The sequence below is a fragment of the Pristis pectinata genome, chromosome 19 (assembly GCF_009764475.1).
Source record: "Pristis pectinata isolate sPriPec2 chromosome 19, sPriPec2.1.pri, whole genome shotgun sequence".
In the NCBI taxonomy this organism is placed as follows: Eukaryota; Metazoa; Chordata; class Chondrichthyes; order Rhinopristiformes; family Pristidae; genus Pristis; species Pristis pectinata.
Genome location: NC_067423.1, coordinates 30,032,486 through 30,047,859, shown reverse-complemented (window position 1 = coordinate 30,047,859; position 15,374 = coordinate 30,032,486). Strand labels below are relative to the sequence as shown.

The 15,374-nt window shown below is 38.6% G+C and overlaps 1 protein-coding gene across 14 annotated transcripts in view; it reads right to left on the bottom strand.

Moving 5' to 3' along the window:
- anks1b (ankyrin repeat and sterile alpha motif domain containing 1B) overlaps positions 1-15,374 on the bottom strand; it is a 609,252-nt gene that overhangs the window by 86,544 nt on the left and 507,334 nt on the right. For all 14 annotated transcript variants that reach the window (XM_052034200.1, XM_052034196.1, XM_052034194.1 and 11 more), the window contains 3 exons: positions 10,896-11,560; positions 7,828-7,900; positions 4,737-4,843 (listed from right to left, as the gene is read on the bottom strand). In XM_052034200.1, the coding sequence (XP_051890160.1) occupies positions 4,737-4,843; positions 7,828-7,900; positions 10,896-11,560 (845 nt within the window). The remainder of the gene's footprint in view (positions 1-4,736; positions 4,844-7,827; positions 7,901-10,895; positions 11,561-15,374) is intronic.

The following is a 15,374-nucleotide window of genomic DNA, read 5'->3' as shown; positions in this document are numbered from 1 at the left end:
CATTGTCTCTGAAATCATTGTTGAAGACTTCCATGGCTACTTCTTCCTGATTGTACACTAAGTCTGGTGGATCTGCCCTGCCCGTGACCCGGATAAATCCAAAGATGATGATGGGTCAGTCTAAGACCTGGACAAAATATTTTATTCTGTGAATATAACTAGTTGAAACTGTTTGACTGATCTCTGAGGCAGCTTATCTGATGCTGGTACAGTGTATAGATGTTAGTGGGAAGAACTGGACATGTTTGATGGAGCAGGTATCTTGTTGCTGGCTGACACTGAGTGATCTGTCCATTGTATTCTATATTGTACTTTGTACTGCCAGTTTCCCATAATTGAGTAACTTTCTAGGTCAATTCAGAGGGCCATAATGAGTCAACCACATTATTGTGGGTCTGGAGTTACATTTGGGCTGGGAAGGATGGAAAATCTCCTTAGTTGAAGTGCATGAAAGAACCGGATGGAAGTTTATGACCATCTGGTGGGTTCATGGTCACTATTTCTGATACTAGCTTTTTTATTCCAGACTTGCTTAATTAACCCAATATAAATTCCCTCGTGACATGCTGTGATTTGTACTTATGTCGTTAGATCATTAGTCCAGGTTTCTGGATTAACAGTCCAGTAACATAACTGCTACAGTGCACTACTCATTATCACTTTAGTTCAAATCACTTCAGTGTGCCTGGTACAATACATGCTGAATGTCAAACAAAACTGCAGAGGGCTCTTTCTCCCCTCTGTAAATCCTCGGCAAACAGAAATGCAAAAGCACAGGGCTGCAAGAACATGTGACCCCACCAATGAAGCAACTTAAGAAGCTAACAGTTTGATCCGAGCTCAATCTGAAGACAGACAGTCATTTATTCTGCTTCTTCTAAATGTTAACAGTTTTAACATTCTACAATGAATCGCCAAATCTTGCAGTATTTACTGTAGTTATATCACTGATAATGAGACATGAAAGACTTTATTTTCACCACATTGACAGATTCTCTCTGTAGGTCTACAGGGATTCTACACTTGCAACTTGGTGTCTTCAGTGCCAATAATGACTACACTCTTGGATTAGAAGGACAGCCTTAAATCCAGAATTCCATTACACCATAAATCTCCACAAGTACAGATACAATGAAGAAAACCGCTGAACTGATCACCTGTGTCAAAAATATGCAGGTCCGCTAACTAGTGGCTTGTGCCCCTTTGTAATTTTTGGGGTCAGTAAGCAATCTGAAGTGAGAACAGACCTCCTGAAATCTGCTGTGCACTTTGAGCTGACAATACTCACCTCATTTATTCTCATTAGGGACAGGACTGGTATCTTTTATAGATGATGAAGAATTTTAACTGTTGATGGTAGACAGATTGTTGTTCTAACAGAATAAGCTATGAATGTCAAAGCATGAAAGAGAAAAAGTGAATAAATACAGTTTAGTGACATCCTAAAAGGGATGCAAATTGAAATTTCAGACATTTCAGAGTGAAGGAAGTTTCACACTTAGGATGAATGAATGAGAAGCTCTAAAACTAGGAGTGGGACTGATGCTCATGAACAAAAGGAAGTGCTTCTTAACCAAAAAGAATGAAAGCACTGGAAGTTTCTTGTAGAATGATAAAGAAAGTAAATGCCACTTAAAAATATGAGCACTTTATTCACTCAAAATATTCCCAGCTCTCTGATTTCCCCAGCAAGTGAAAATTATTGATCAGATACTTAATAAAGAAAACTGCAAAAAGAAATAGTGTGCTGAATTCAGCTCATGCTCCAGAAGAACACTGGAACAACTGATAATGTTTTCCTTCAGTTGTATAAATTGTTTCTAATTTCTTTCAGAACCAATGGTGATGACAGAAGCACTGAACTGCTGTCTCACACGTGGACACTATTTTCTGTGCTACAAATTGCCATTCAATAAATTATGAACAACAAAATCTTTTTTTTTAAGCTGACACCAACTTTTATTTAAAATTTTCTTCATTATACAATAATTGGCCTGTTTACCTTTAACATAGAGAGCACGGAAAAAAACATAGATTCATTTTAGAAATTTGATTTAAGGCAATGTTCCCTATGGCAAATAGTTCTTAATCTAATGATGGTTGTGCAGTGGCTGTAATATGGACGTTTTTCAGTTGATCTCAGGTCTTTTAATATATATGGATTAATAAATGGATGAAAGTAGGTCAATTATTTAATTGTGATTATTATGCTTTATATAAAAAAATAAGTTCTGTAAGGTATAATATTTACAGATGAATACCCCACTAAAAGAATTCAAATAGAAAGAAATATCTCAGTTTAATGTTCACTATTTTACTTGTGTTGCATATAGCAGCTAGGTTTCATTGGGATATAAAAAAATGACAAACTCAGAAGTGGCTGTTGTACCAAATGCAGAATTAAAACAGGAGGGTTGGAAACCTACATCAGGACCAACAGCAGCTGAAATGAAAAGAGTTTTTTTTTTATAGAATCCGTTAACAAATCTATTTTACTACTGTGATTCATAAAGAAAGTACACTGTCCCCAGGGCCCTAACCTAAGGAAAAATATATAGCAGATAATGCATATATAATGCAAAAATATTTAAAGATATTTTAAAGATATAATAATAATGCTGCAGGATAAACTTTTTCAGTGTGAACTGGATACCTTTATCTGTTACAAAGGGTGAATTATCAGTATATATCTCCATGTAAATATCTCACCTGCAAGATATTGAGGTAAGATGATGGGTGGGTTGATAAAACAACACAGATAATCAGAAACAGTCTTCACCCAAAGCAGCGAAGGGGAATTTAAAAAAAAAGGCTTTTTTAAAATCAATTTGGAAATGCTGTTCATATTTATATAATCATGATGATTTTTTTCAAGATGTTAATAAGTTAACAAGCATAGCAATGGCAATAAAATGAAAGATTTATTTCCACTTACTTCAATTCAATTATTTTATTCACTTTTTTCTATATTTATTGCCTATGATATAACTACATATTAACATGTGTGTAGTTAAACATTAGAGTTAGGATTTCTGATATTCTTTATAAAATAATTTTGAATAATTCCCTTTCCTTCCTAAATGTGAATAGCTTTCATATTTCTTAGAAATTAACTTAATCCTAAGAAAAAATAATAATCACATTTTAAAGGAAAACCCATTAAGAGAGTTCAAGTATTTGTTTGACAGCAACATAATTTGTTTTACTGAGAAAAATCTGATCATTTTACTCAGTTCAAAGCATATTTGTGTATCATATGAACATACTGCTTTCTAAAATGATGAAAACATTGGGAATTATTATTAAGTAATAAATAACCAGAATGGAATGGCTGAACTTATCCAGCTGAGGTACAACATATTTTCAAAAATATCAACAGTTTACTTTCAGAATTTTAACCAACATAATACAAAACTGCAACATTAATGGTTCATCCCTACATATAATGGACATAATTCTATGTCTACATCGAAGTAGTGGCTGTTATGGAATGGGAATTGTCTTTTTACTGGCTAGACTTAACGATTTAAAAGAGTTGGTAACAGCTCAACAAATTACATTTACCATATCACCAAATACATGCTTGACAGAAATAAACTGCCATTCTACACAAACCAGCAACATATGTCTTTGCAATGAAATGATGTAAATTATCTAAAGAATTCTAATTCTGCATCATCAATAAAAAAGAACATGAAAACCAACATTAAATTCTATATCAATGCTGTTTATCTACATCCATTTTAAAAATGAATCCTGGTTATAGTTTGGTATGGATGGGAAAGATTATAATGTAGGCATTCTTTCAGTGATTGACACTCTCTGCGAGAAAAAGCTAATTATAGCAGGTCTCCTAGTAACTAAAATAATTGCTTTTCTCTCTAGCTGAAAGTCATCACATATTTCTGTGAGCCGTATACAGTGAAAATAAATTTCAAATATGACTTCTGTGAAGCAGGAAGAGAAGTTATTGTCCCTCTACAAGCACTTAGGCGGAGGGCTCGACAGGTGACTTCTACACTGTCCTCATTGCAGTATTTTAATGATCAAGATTTGGTCTTTAGTCATCAAAGTTCTATTTTATATAAACCGTTTTGCAAAGATTGTGAATATAATTTCAAAATATTATAGCAATCAATAAAATCTAATATTTTGGGCATTGAAAGTCTCTTGTGACCTACTATTTTCATTACTATGGCATACAAATGCCTTCTTAAGTTAGTTACAGACAGCAAAACTTTTAAGAAAATACATAATGAAAATTTTCATCTCTTCCTCATCTGTTAGGAGGATTGTAATAATGGTAGACACATATATATACACATATTACAGAAATATTTTCAGGAAAGAACAGAGAACAAAACTATTGCATAGTTGCAATGCCAGTGCTCACTCACAAAAAAATTTCTAAGCTGCAACCAAATTTTTAACATCCCAATCAAACACATTATCATTTATGTTGCAATGGAAACTGCTAAATCCATAGTTAACTAAAGCTTCCTTCCATCCTTCCTGAATGGTAATTTAGAGTTTTACAATATTAAATTCAATGGTCCATGCAGGTCCACAGTTGCTGAGGCAACAGGACAACAAATACAGGTCATAACATAGTTGGACAGACAAAAGGAGAACAGTGGGTGACGGGACGAGGAGGAGAAGAGGGTGATAAAGAAGTAGCATAGTTTTGAGAAAACATCAACAGTTCACGTGCAAAAATAAAACAGAAGGTAGCTTACCATGAACTGGATGTTGTCAAATCCATTTGCCAGCAGGTGGTTCTCATACTGGGGGAGTCCTATGCTCTCCAGCCACCGTCCCACAGTCTGAAATACAACTCTGGGTCCTGTAAGAGGTTGAAGGGGAAGCCGCTTCAGCAGTGACATACCATCAATCCGGTAGTAGGGGCATTCCGAGGTTGAGAGGTGGCATTGCCACATCGCATTTCTCGGAATATGACTGTCGAATGAGCCCGCCAGCTTGACAGCTTTTGTAGTGCACAACTCTATTGTCAATATTATTCTCTGTAGCTTGACTAAATGCTGGAATGCTTCTCAGAGCCAGCAGGTATCAGAACAAGATATGGGTCCAGCATGCCAAGGTGTCTCTCCCTCTATAAATATATAGTGCTCTCTCTGCCTAAGGAACACATGAGAGAGAGAGAGAATATTAAGAGCAGACTGGTCCCTGAACGTGTGAATGTCGCAGTTCTCCACAGTAAGCACTGCTCTGCCAGCAGCTAGGATTCTTTTTATCAAGTACTCCCACACTCATCAGTATGCTGTACCATGCTTCATGCTCCCCCCCCTTCTCCCGTTCATTGCCCAGCCCAGGCTACACCTCACAGTCTCTATAAAGGCCATCAGAAACCTAGATTTCTTTGTCTGCTATCTGTAAATCTGCTGCTGATGCAGATGCTGATGCTGTTTCCTCCTACACACACAGATCTACGCCAACCTTGAATGATGAGTTCAGTTAAAACAAATGCAGGAAAGAGGACTGTATAAAATTATTTTGTCTGCTTATGGTAAATTCTACTGCTTCCTCCTACATGGAACACTGAAACAGCAATCCTGAACATCATATTCATACAATATTACAGTTAATACATTTCCAGAGAAAAATAACAAAACTTCAAAAGCGACAAACATTGGCAAACGTTTTATGGATGTAACAGAAGATATTTGCAGTTACACTAAAAGAGTGCTGAAAAACATTCTAACTGTTAATTCAAACTAATACTGTGTTCGCAAATAAATCTGCAGATCCAGAGTGGAGAGTTACATTTGCAGCTGTTCTGGACCTTTCTTTTTACTATCACAAAGTACAACACATTGCCATGGCAGAACCACAAACCACATATCAAACTAATCCTAATGACACTTCCTAGAATCTCTAATTATTCTTCACGATAATTTTAGGGAGAGTAGGCGAATCAAGAAGCTGTAACAACTATGATATTCAAGGATTTCCTGATGCAGTGACGAATAATATAACAGCACAAGGAAGAATCACCTTTGCCACATAATTACAATTAATTGTTTTTTACATCACACATTTAAAGCACAAAATCATTCACAGTGCTTCGTGCTGGTGTTATCAGTAAAGAATCAATACCAACTCAAAGAAAGTGTTATGATGAGGGTTAAGCACAACTTTTAGAGAAAGATTGTTGGTGAAAAAGAGGGTGGTGGAAAGACTGAGAGGTTTAGTGAGGGAATCAACTTTAACTACTGAAAAAACAAGACCAATGATGCATGGAAGGTAGATGGAAACGCACAATAAGCCTGAGTTAAAGAACCAAATGTTGGAGAAGATGTTTGTAGAGTTCGGATGGTTATGGTGATGAGATTTAAAGTCATGAAATAATTTAATATTTGATGTATTTAGAACCATGGACCATTATGGGTCAACAAGGTCAAGTATGATGGCAAGCAGAACTGTTGTGGGTTATTGGCATCAGATCTTCAATACTAATTGTAAGCCATACAACACAATAAGAGATTCTTTGGATTACCATGTTGGCACTTTAGTAGAACAATCTAATTACATACCACTCCCTATTCTTTCCTCATAACCTTATAAATATTTTCCCTTCAAGTATTAATCCAATTCCATTTGAAAGTTATAACTGATTCAGTGTCTCAAGCTGTGTGTTCAGGACCATGACAACTTGCTGCATAAAAAAATAGTTCCTTTTGCCACCTCTGATACTTTTACCAATTATCTTAGATCTGTCTCTTCTGATTACTGGTTCTCCTATCACGGGAGACAACCTTTTCTTATTTACTCTGTCAAAAATACTCATGATTTTGGATACATCTTCATTACTTTCCTGTTACCCTCCCACTGTTCTAAGGTGAATGATCTTGGTTTCTCTAGAATGTCCATGTAAATTCAGTGCTTCATCCTTGGTACTATTCCAGGAGGTATTTTCTGTGCCTTTGTTAAGCTCTTGCCTTACTTCTGAAAATGAGGTGCTCAGAATTTAACACATTCTCAAGCTGAGACCTAAATGGTGTTTTAGAAAGGTTCCATATAATTTGCTTCCTGTTGTACTCTATGCCTTTGTTTACACAATCATGCATCCTGTAGCTTTTTTAACAGCCTTCCCAACTTCTTATGTCAAAGACTTATCTACATTCCATGTTTCCTTTCCCCGCCCCCCCACTTCCAACGCCCCAAAATCTCCATGTTCTGGCATATCCTATATTTTTATTTCATTTAACTTATATCATCTGTCTTCATTCTTCTTATCCAAATAATTCACTTTACACTTCTCTGCATTCAATTTCATTAGTTATATATCCATCCAGTTCACCAACTGATGTCCTTTTTAATCACATTTCAGAGTTTTACATCATTAATATACATTAAGAAAAACAGTGGGCCTACTAACAACCTCTTGGGAACACTATTAAGCATTCACCATAATTCTTTGATTTCTGTCCTGAAACCAATTTTGCATGCACACGGCACTCCTCTTTAAATTTAATCTCACTGGTTTGAACACTTTATTATGTGGTCCTTCGCCAAACAGCTTTGGTAGTTCATATACCCCTATCAGCTGCACTGTCCTCTCCAACCCTCACCATCACACAAACAAGCACTGTCAACGCAACTTTACCTTAACAAATTCATACAGATTTTCATTAATTTGTCCATGCTCTTCCCAACAAAGCATCCGCTAACAGAAGTCTAAGAAGAAAACACGTTCACTAAATTGAGTTAGCAAGGCTATATAAATAGCAACTGCTGACAAGTGACATGAAGGATTTTATTTATACCTTCTATCATGAATTTAATATGGATGTAGATTTTACTTCTCACCTGAAGCTTCATCATGTTTTCCTTTCAGACCAGTATTGATTCCAGCGCCAATGGAGCTCATGATTTTATCAATCTAGAAAGAGCACAGTGAGAACCATTAATCTCTCAGTAGCTGCTTCACAGGCTCATCCTTTCCACAGTTTTGCACCTGCAGAAGCAAAGGCAGTGCTCTGTTCTGATTAGGCTCACCATGGGATCAATTACAACTGTTTGTTCAGACTTGATCATAGTTACACACCTGCACTGAATAACTCCAAAAAGCAATTATATTTTGACTTAAAATATGACAATTGTACCCAAATGTAAAATAATAAATGACCAAAATTTCCATTTCTTACTTATTTCAATAAACTATTGACAACATAAAAAATCCATTCTTCCCATTATTCCAGTTATGTTGCCATTTAAACCTGGAAGTCATAAAGACAACTTTGCACAGAAGAGGGATTTTACTTTTCTAATTATGTGCTAAACACATACTGCAATAGAGTGTTAATCCCTAATTGGATGCAGCTCAAAAGTTTCTTAAATTGGCCAAAAATGTCATGGTGCTTTGCATCCAGAATCAAGCAGTAAAATAGGACTTGCGTGGTTCCATAAGGGGCCTTGCTCAATTTAGATCAGTTAGAAATGAATTCCTATGGCACCAACCGCAGAAATACACTGGCTTTTAAAGGCACATTCACCATGGCACCCAGAACAGCAGTAGGAAACATTATGGCTGCCATGGAGGGAAAAAAGGCCGCAAGTTAGAGCTGTGTGAAGTTCACAGAGAAACACCAAAATTCTGGTGGCAGACCAGCAGGTCATGTGCACTAGGTATCCAGGAGATTTTCCACCACCACCTTTGAAAGGATAGCAGGGTGTGGTTACCATCATCTCCTCCAGGACAGAGAATCAGTGCAGTATGGATCAAATGATGAAGGAATTTTTTTTCTTTGCACAAGGGTATTTCAAGGTGAGCTCTAGACCAACAGAAATACTGCTCTTTCATTCTAACATATAGACATTCACACTCATCTTATCAATGACATTAAATCTCTTTGCAGCTGGCAGCCTTCAAATGTAGGATATGAAAGGGTTACTCAATGTCTTTCACCTCGGTTTAGACAGACATTGAGGAATAGGAGATGCACCATCACAGACTGGAGAGGGGGCCCAAGCAAGTTCAATACCTCACCCACATGGAGGAGACCATCTGTGCCTATGGGCAGAGGAGCTACTGAGCCATAAGCCACCTCAGCAACATTCTGCTACCAACCAGGTATGCTCACTAATGACATTTCATGATTATGATCACATCCCTCTTTATTTAATCATCAGTAGACATCTCATGACCATTAACGATGCTGCATAATCATAAAAGCACTTTGGCCACAGCCTACAAGTGCAACAAGTTTTTGTTTCATCTTTTGGCTATGGGCCACCCGCAGGAGAAGCTAGAAGGGATATTGATAGAGGGGAATTCAGATGATGAGCAGGATCACAGTGCTTCATTGCAACTCACATCTCAGAGCACCATCTCAGAGCCCGTCACCACAGGGATGAGCAGATATGGTTAGAGGGGTGCATGTCATTGGGAGGTACAAGGGCAGTAGTGGGCTGAAGTCTGGCATGGATTACAGAGAATCTGGTGAATGACCTGACTGGAGGGAGGGTCTACATATCCACACAGCCCTGGAGGCCTTGGATGAGGACCAAGATTAGGATGCTTTCCTGCCGGCCCGATGCAGATGCACAGCGAGTTGGTGAATGAGCTGTCAGGCCTGCCTCACCAAGTGCAGCAGATGACAAGAAACATGGAACAGTGCATTTCCAGCCTCTCATAGGAGGCTGTATGGAGCCAGGAGACCATGATCTCCACTCTGGAGACTACATGTACTTCTTCTCAAGGGACTCAGCAAAACAACCATCAGAAAGCAGCTACTGGTTCATGTGACAGCTGGTGTGGAGGCCACATGAGTCTGACCCTTGCTGATAGCTGAAGAATTCTGGTCTCTCGTCTCTGGTCTCTGCCACACAGGAGCAGCTTGAAGCTCTGGAGGAACAGCGATATGTCACCAGGGAACAGCTTGATGTCCTCGTTGAGCAGAAAGATTCCACTCATGAACAGCGTGCTGCTCTCAGTGGAAACAGGGATGCTACCCATGACCTCCCTGTGATTCTCCAAGAGCAAAGGATTGCTGCACATCAGCAACTAGCTGTTGTCAATGAAAATGGAGATGCTGCATGTCAGCAGAATGTTCTCTCACATGAGCAGAGAGATGCAACAAGTGAACATCTAGATCTACCACAGAGACAAAGATTTACTACAGGAGGATTCACCTTTCTTCTGCAGGAACAGCGATGTAACCTCCCTAACTCCACCCCACTCTTTGTTTAAAAAAAAATCAGATGATGTGAGTGGAATGATTCTATTAATAAGGATTCCACACAGGAACTTCTGACATTGACCAGCCAGATTTCCAATAGAAATGTGCAGTCAGCAGGTAGGAGACTTTAAGTGTATCATTCCAGGCTGCAGTGACATTTGGGCGCCCAGAGTGGGGAGGGGTCGGCAGGGGGGGAAGGGGAAGCAGTGGAAACATCCATCCCACAATACAGTCACTCCCAAAATGTTTAAAATTTCCTATAGAAGAGTTGATATTCCTAAAACAATTTTGATTTTTTTGTTAAATTTCAGGATAACTTAGACAAACAATCTGTGAGAGACTCAGTTACAATCTCTATTATTAAATAAACACCTTCCTAATATAAAGATGCCTAGGCAAACATAAAGTAAACTCTGCATGATTTATCCTATCAAGCTGATTTATACAGCATCATAAATAATAAATGGGCAAATGTGGTTCATTCAGTGAGCAGAGAACTTCAGTTTACTGCATTTGTTGTATGCCATGCTACAAAGAACTAGACATCACTCCCTATTCTAATTAATGATTTTATTTTGCATTGGTTTATTAATTTCATAGTTCTTCCAATACAAATCACAAATTAAATACCACGCATTTTTGGAACTTCCATCAATTGACATTTGGAACAAATGCTACTTTGATAATAATGCTTACCTCTTCCCATTCAGCTGTGAAGGAAGGTGTTCGTTCCAAACATTTTCCGGTGCATTGTTTGCTTTCCTTAAGGTAGTTTGATACAGACTCACAGCGTGTGTTCCTCGATTCTTCCTCAATAGGTGAGCAAGTAATAAGGTTGGAGTCTGACTTTGAAATGTTTCTGGCTAACTGTAATTCAAGAAGAGTTTTTCCTCCTGATCTTACCCTTCCTAAAGTGCATGCTCTGTCTTCAAAGCCAAGCTTTTCTCCAGTGTTGCTTATCCAGTGATCATCATTCCGAAAAGTTCTGGTGCTGACAAAAGTGTCACTGTCATTCTGGTTCACTTTTGTATGGAAAATGGTCTTATAAACAACTTGTGGTTTGCCTTCTTTGTCTAATATTGATGCATCACTGTCATTATGCTGCACTTGTGCCTCATTTGTTTCATCTGCACATTGTAGTGAATCTGTTTTAATTAACTTTGGCTCCTGGGCTGACTCTTTGATTCTCAAGGCGCTGTCACCGGTGAACTCCTTGTTTGTTTTGGTGTACAGATGATAAGGATTCTCTGGAGATTCACAAGCTGGGGAAGAGCCATGCAATAATCCTGCAAACTGCTTAGGGATGTGACCATCATGGAGTTCTTCTTCCGCAGAGGCTTCACGTTGGCAAAGATTCTCCTCTGGCAAAGACAGGATAATTTGTTAGTAATTTCAACTTGCATACAGAAAACGCTTAAAGGATGAGTTGTGTTTAATTAAAGTAGAGGTAAGTTTGCTTCAGAAGTAAAATAAAGAGCAATTTACCAATCTCTCTATCACTCTACTGGAGGCATGATTTTACCCTATCAGCAACTGATAGTGCTCACTTTTCTCAAATTTCCTTATAAATTAGGAAGCCATTCAGCCCATTTAGTCTATAGCAGCTCTCAGAGCAATCCTATCAGTGCTATTCTCCCACTTATTTTCCCTAGAAGCCTTTTCTCTCTCACACGGCCAACAATTCTAACCCAATGCCTCCCCACAATTCTCCTGCCACCCACCCACAGCAGGGGTAGTTTACAGTAGCTAACTTATCTACCAGAGGCGGGAAGAAATTGGAACACCCAGAGGAAACTCCGGAGGTCACAGGAAGAAAATGCAAACTCCACACAGATAGCACCTAAGGTGATGGTCAAACCCGGTTGCTGGAGCTGAGAGGCAGCAGCACTAATGCTGAGACACTGGTAAGTATTTCACTTTAACTGCTTCATTCAGACTGAAGGATTTCTTAACCAAGCTTTGTAAAGTTCCATATTAGTGAAAGATTTCACTTCTTTGTTTGAGCTCCACAACATATTGCACTTATATCTCTGAAACGCTTCAGTTTTATTTCAACATGTCTGAATGAGATAAATCAAGAGAAAGAATCCAACAAGTTATCCTTCACAGACACAACCTGTACATTGAGAACAGGATAAGGATGTGTCTATGAGGCGCTAATATTAAAAAGCAAAAAAAAATGATGCGAATGAAATGATTATATTAATAATGATTCTCCCAAAACTTCTGAACTGAATCGATCAATAAGTGCAGCAAATTGCCTGCATGATCCAAACTCTGGCCCAGCATACTTTTTTGATCCTATTGCAAATGACACTTTTCGTAGACAAGCATCAGTTCTCTTGAAAAGAAACTTAAACCTCATATGCTCAGTGAATGATTTACTCAGTACCTCAGGGTTTATCATTTTCCTTTGGCTTATAAGGAAATAGAATGTATTGCCATTCAGATACGCTTAAGCTCTGTACAATTATAACACCATACTGACAAAAAACAGGAAATTGCATTTATGTATTGACAATTGCAAAGCCATCCCTCAAAATGTTTTACAAATAGACACAAGGTAACGGATAATAAAACAGAAGGAAGAGAGATGACCATAAACTCTGTGGCAGAGATGGATTTTGTGATGGCTTTTAAAAGTTGAAGAAGCAGGAGCAGCCGTAGGCCCCTCAGCACCTCAAGCATGTCCTTCTGTTTAACAAGATCATGGCTGATCATTTACCTGCCCTATCCTTGTATCTCTGGACTCCTTGGATACCCAGAAATCCATTGATTTCAGTTTTGAAAGCAGAACTCCAAAGATTTGCCAAAATCCTAAATGGCCTATGCCTTATTTTGAGACTAACACCCCTAGGTCCAGACTCCTTGGTGGGGGTGGGGGGGGGGGGGAACATCCATCCCAAATCCAAACTGTCATGCCCTAAAAAATTTTGTATGTTTCCATGAGATCACCTTTCATTCTTCTGAACTGTAGAGAATAGAGGTCTAGTCTATTTGATCTCGCTTCATAAGACACACCCACCATTCCAGGAATCAATCTACTGAATCTTCACTTAACTCCATCTGTAGCAATTATACACAATACTCCAGGTGTGATCTCACCAAGGTTCTACATAATTACAGTAAGATATCTTTACTCTTGTACTGTAATCCTCTAGCAATAAAGGCAAACATATAATTTGCGTTCCTAATTGCCTGTTGCACCCACATGTCAGCTTTCAGTGACTTGTGTACACTCAGGTCTTGTTGGTCATCAACATTCCCAACTTATCAGCACATAAAAAATCCTCTGCTTTCTTGCTTTTTGCATCAAAGTGAATAACTTCACATTTCTTTTCACTGTACTCCATTTGTCATGTTGTTGTCCATTCACTTAGCTTGTCTATGTGCTCCTGAAGCCTCCCTACATCCTCATTTCTACTCACATTCTCATTTTGTTTCTGATTTACCCTACCACTGATACAGAGGTCAGTGGTTTGCTGTTTTCTCTTTCCCTCCTTTCCTAAATTGCAGTGAACGTTTGTTAATCTCCAATCTTCAGGAACCATTCCAGAATCTATGCAATCCTGGAAACTGATGAAGTATCCATTATCTTTACAGCCAGCTCTTTCAACATGCTGGGATGTAGATCATCAGGTCCTTGGGATTTAATAGTTTTCAGGCTCATTAACTTCTCTTGTAGTATCTAGAACATAGAACAGTACAGCACAGTACGGGCCCTTCAGCCTGTGATGTTGTGTCGACCTATATGAACACCTCCTCCATGATCAATCTCACCCTTCCCTCCCGCACAGCCCATAACCCTCCATTTTTCTTACTTCCATGTGCCTATCTAAAAGCCTTTTAAATGTCCCTATTGTATCAGCCTCTACAACCACCCCCGGCAGCGCGTTCCAGGCACCCACCACTCTCTGTGTAAAGAACTGACCTCTGACATCTCCCCTGAACATTCCTCCTCTGACCTTAAACAGATGTCCTCTGGTATTGGCCGTTGCTGCCCTGGGGAGGAGGTGCTGGCAGTCCACTCAATCTATCCCCCTCATATTCTTATACACCTCTCTCAAGTCGCCTCTCATCCTGCGTCATTCCAAAGAGAAAAGCCCGAGCTCGCTCATCCTTTCCTCACAATCACAAAGAGTCCTAACTTTTCCTAAAAAATTTTTCCTAAATGAAGTCCAAAGTGTCCTGATTTTTCCTAAAAATCACAAAGAGTAGGGGGTCTCAGAACAGATCCCTGCAGAACACCACTAGTCACCGACCTTTTTCTTTACTAATTCTCATACTAATACTTATTTTACTGATTTGTTTATTAATACATTTCTTTCATTTCCTCATTTGCACTGGAGCTTAGATCTACACTGTTTTTGGGCAGTTTTTTTGTGTCTTCTTCCATGAAAACAGACTCAAAATAATTGTTGAATTCCTTTGCTATTTCCTTATTCCCCATTATATCTTCTCTGTAAAGGACCCCCATTTCCTCTCATTATTTTTTAAAATATTTACATATCTTTGAAAGCTCTTACAATCTCTTTATATATTTCTCACTAGTTTACTTTGATTATAGTTTCCTAGTCATCCTTAGCTCCTAGTTCTCAGGATTACTGTTTTTCCTGGCAACTTTACCTTTGATTTAATACTACCTTTAATTTCTCTGGATCTGGAGCCACATGGCCGTTTGAGTCTAATCAGTTTGGGGAATGGGAGTTGGTTGGCAATATAATTAAGAGGGGGTTACAGTCAAAGAGACATTCAGGACAGGGCAGAAAATTTTGTTGACAGACAAAGAAGGAAAGAGTAAAAACAAATGTTTCACTTTGAACTCGGGGGTTTGTACTTTGTGGGGTACTCTAAAGATCAGTGCTGAGTTTCAGGTATTTACAATTGAAAATAATGACTTAAATGTCATTATAGCAAGAAACTGCAGAGTTGTGGACACAGCTCAGCACATCACGGAAACCAGCCTCCCTCTATGGGCTCTGTCTATACTTCTCGCTGCCTTGGTGAAGCAGCCAGCCTAATCAAAGACCCCGTTCACCCCAGGCGTTCTCTCTTCCCCCCTCTCCCATTGGGCAGAAGATACAAAAGCGTGAAATCACGTACAACCAGGCTCAAGGACAGCTTCTATCTTGCTGTTCTAAGACCATTGAACAGTTCCCTAGTATGATAAGATGG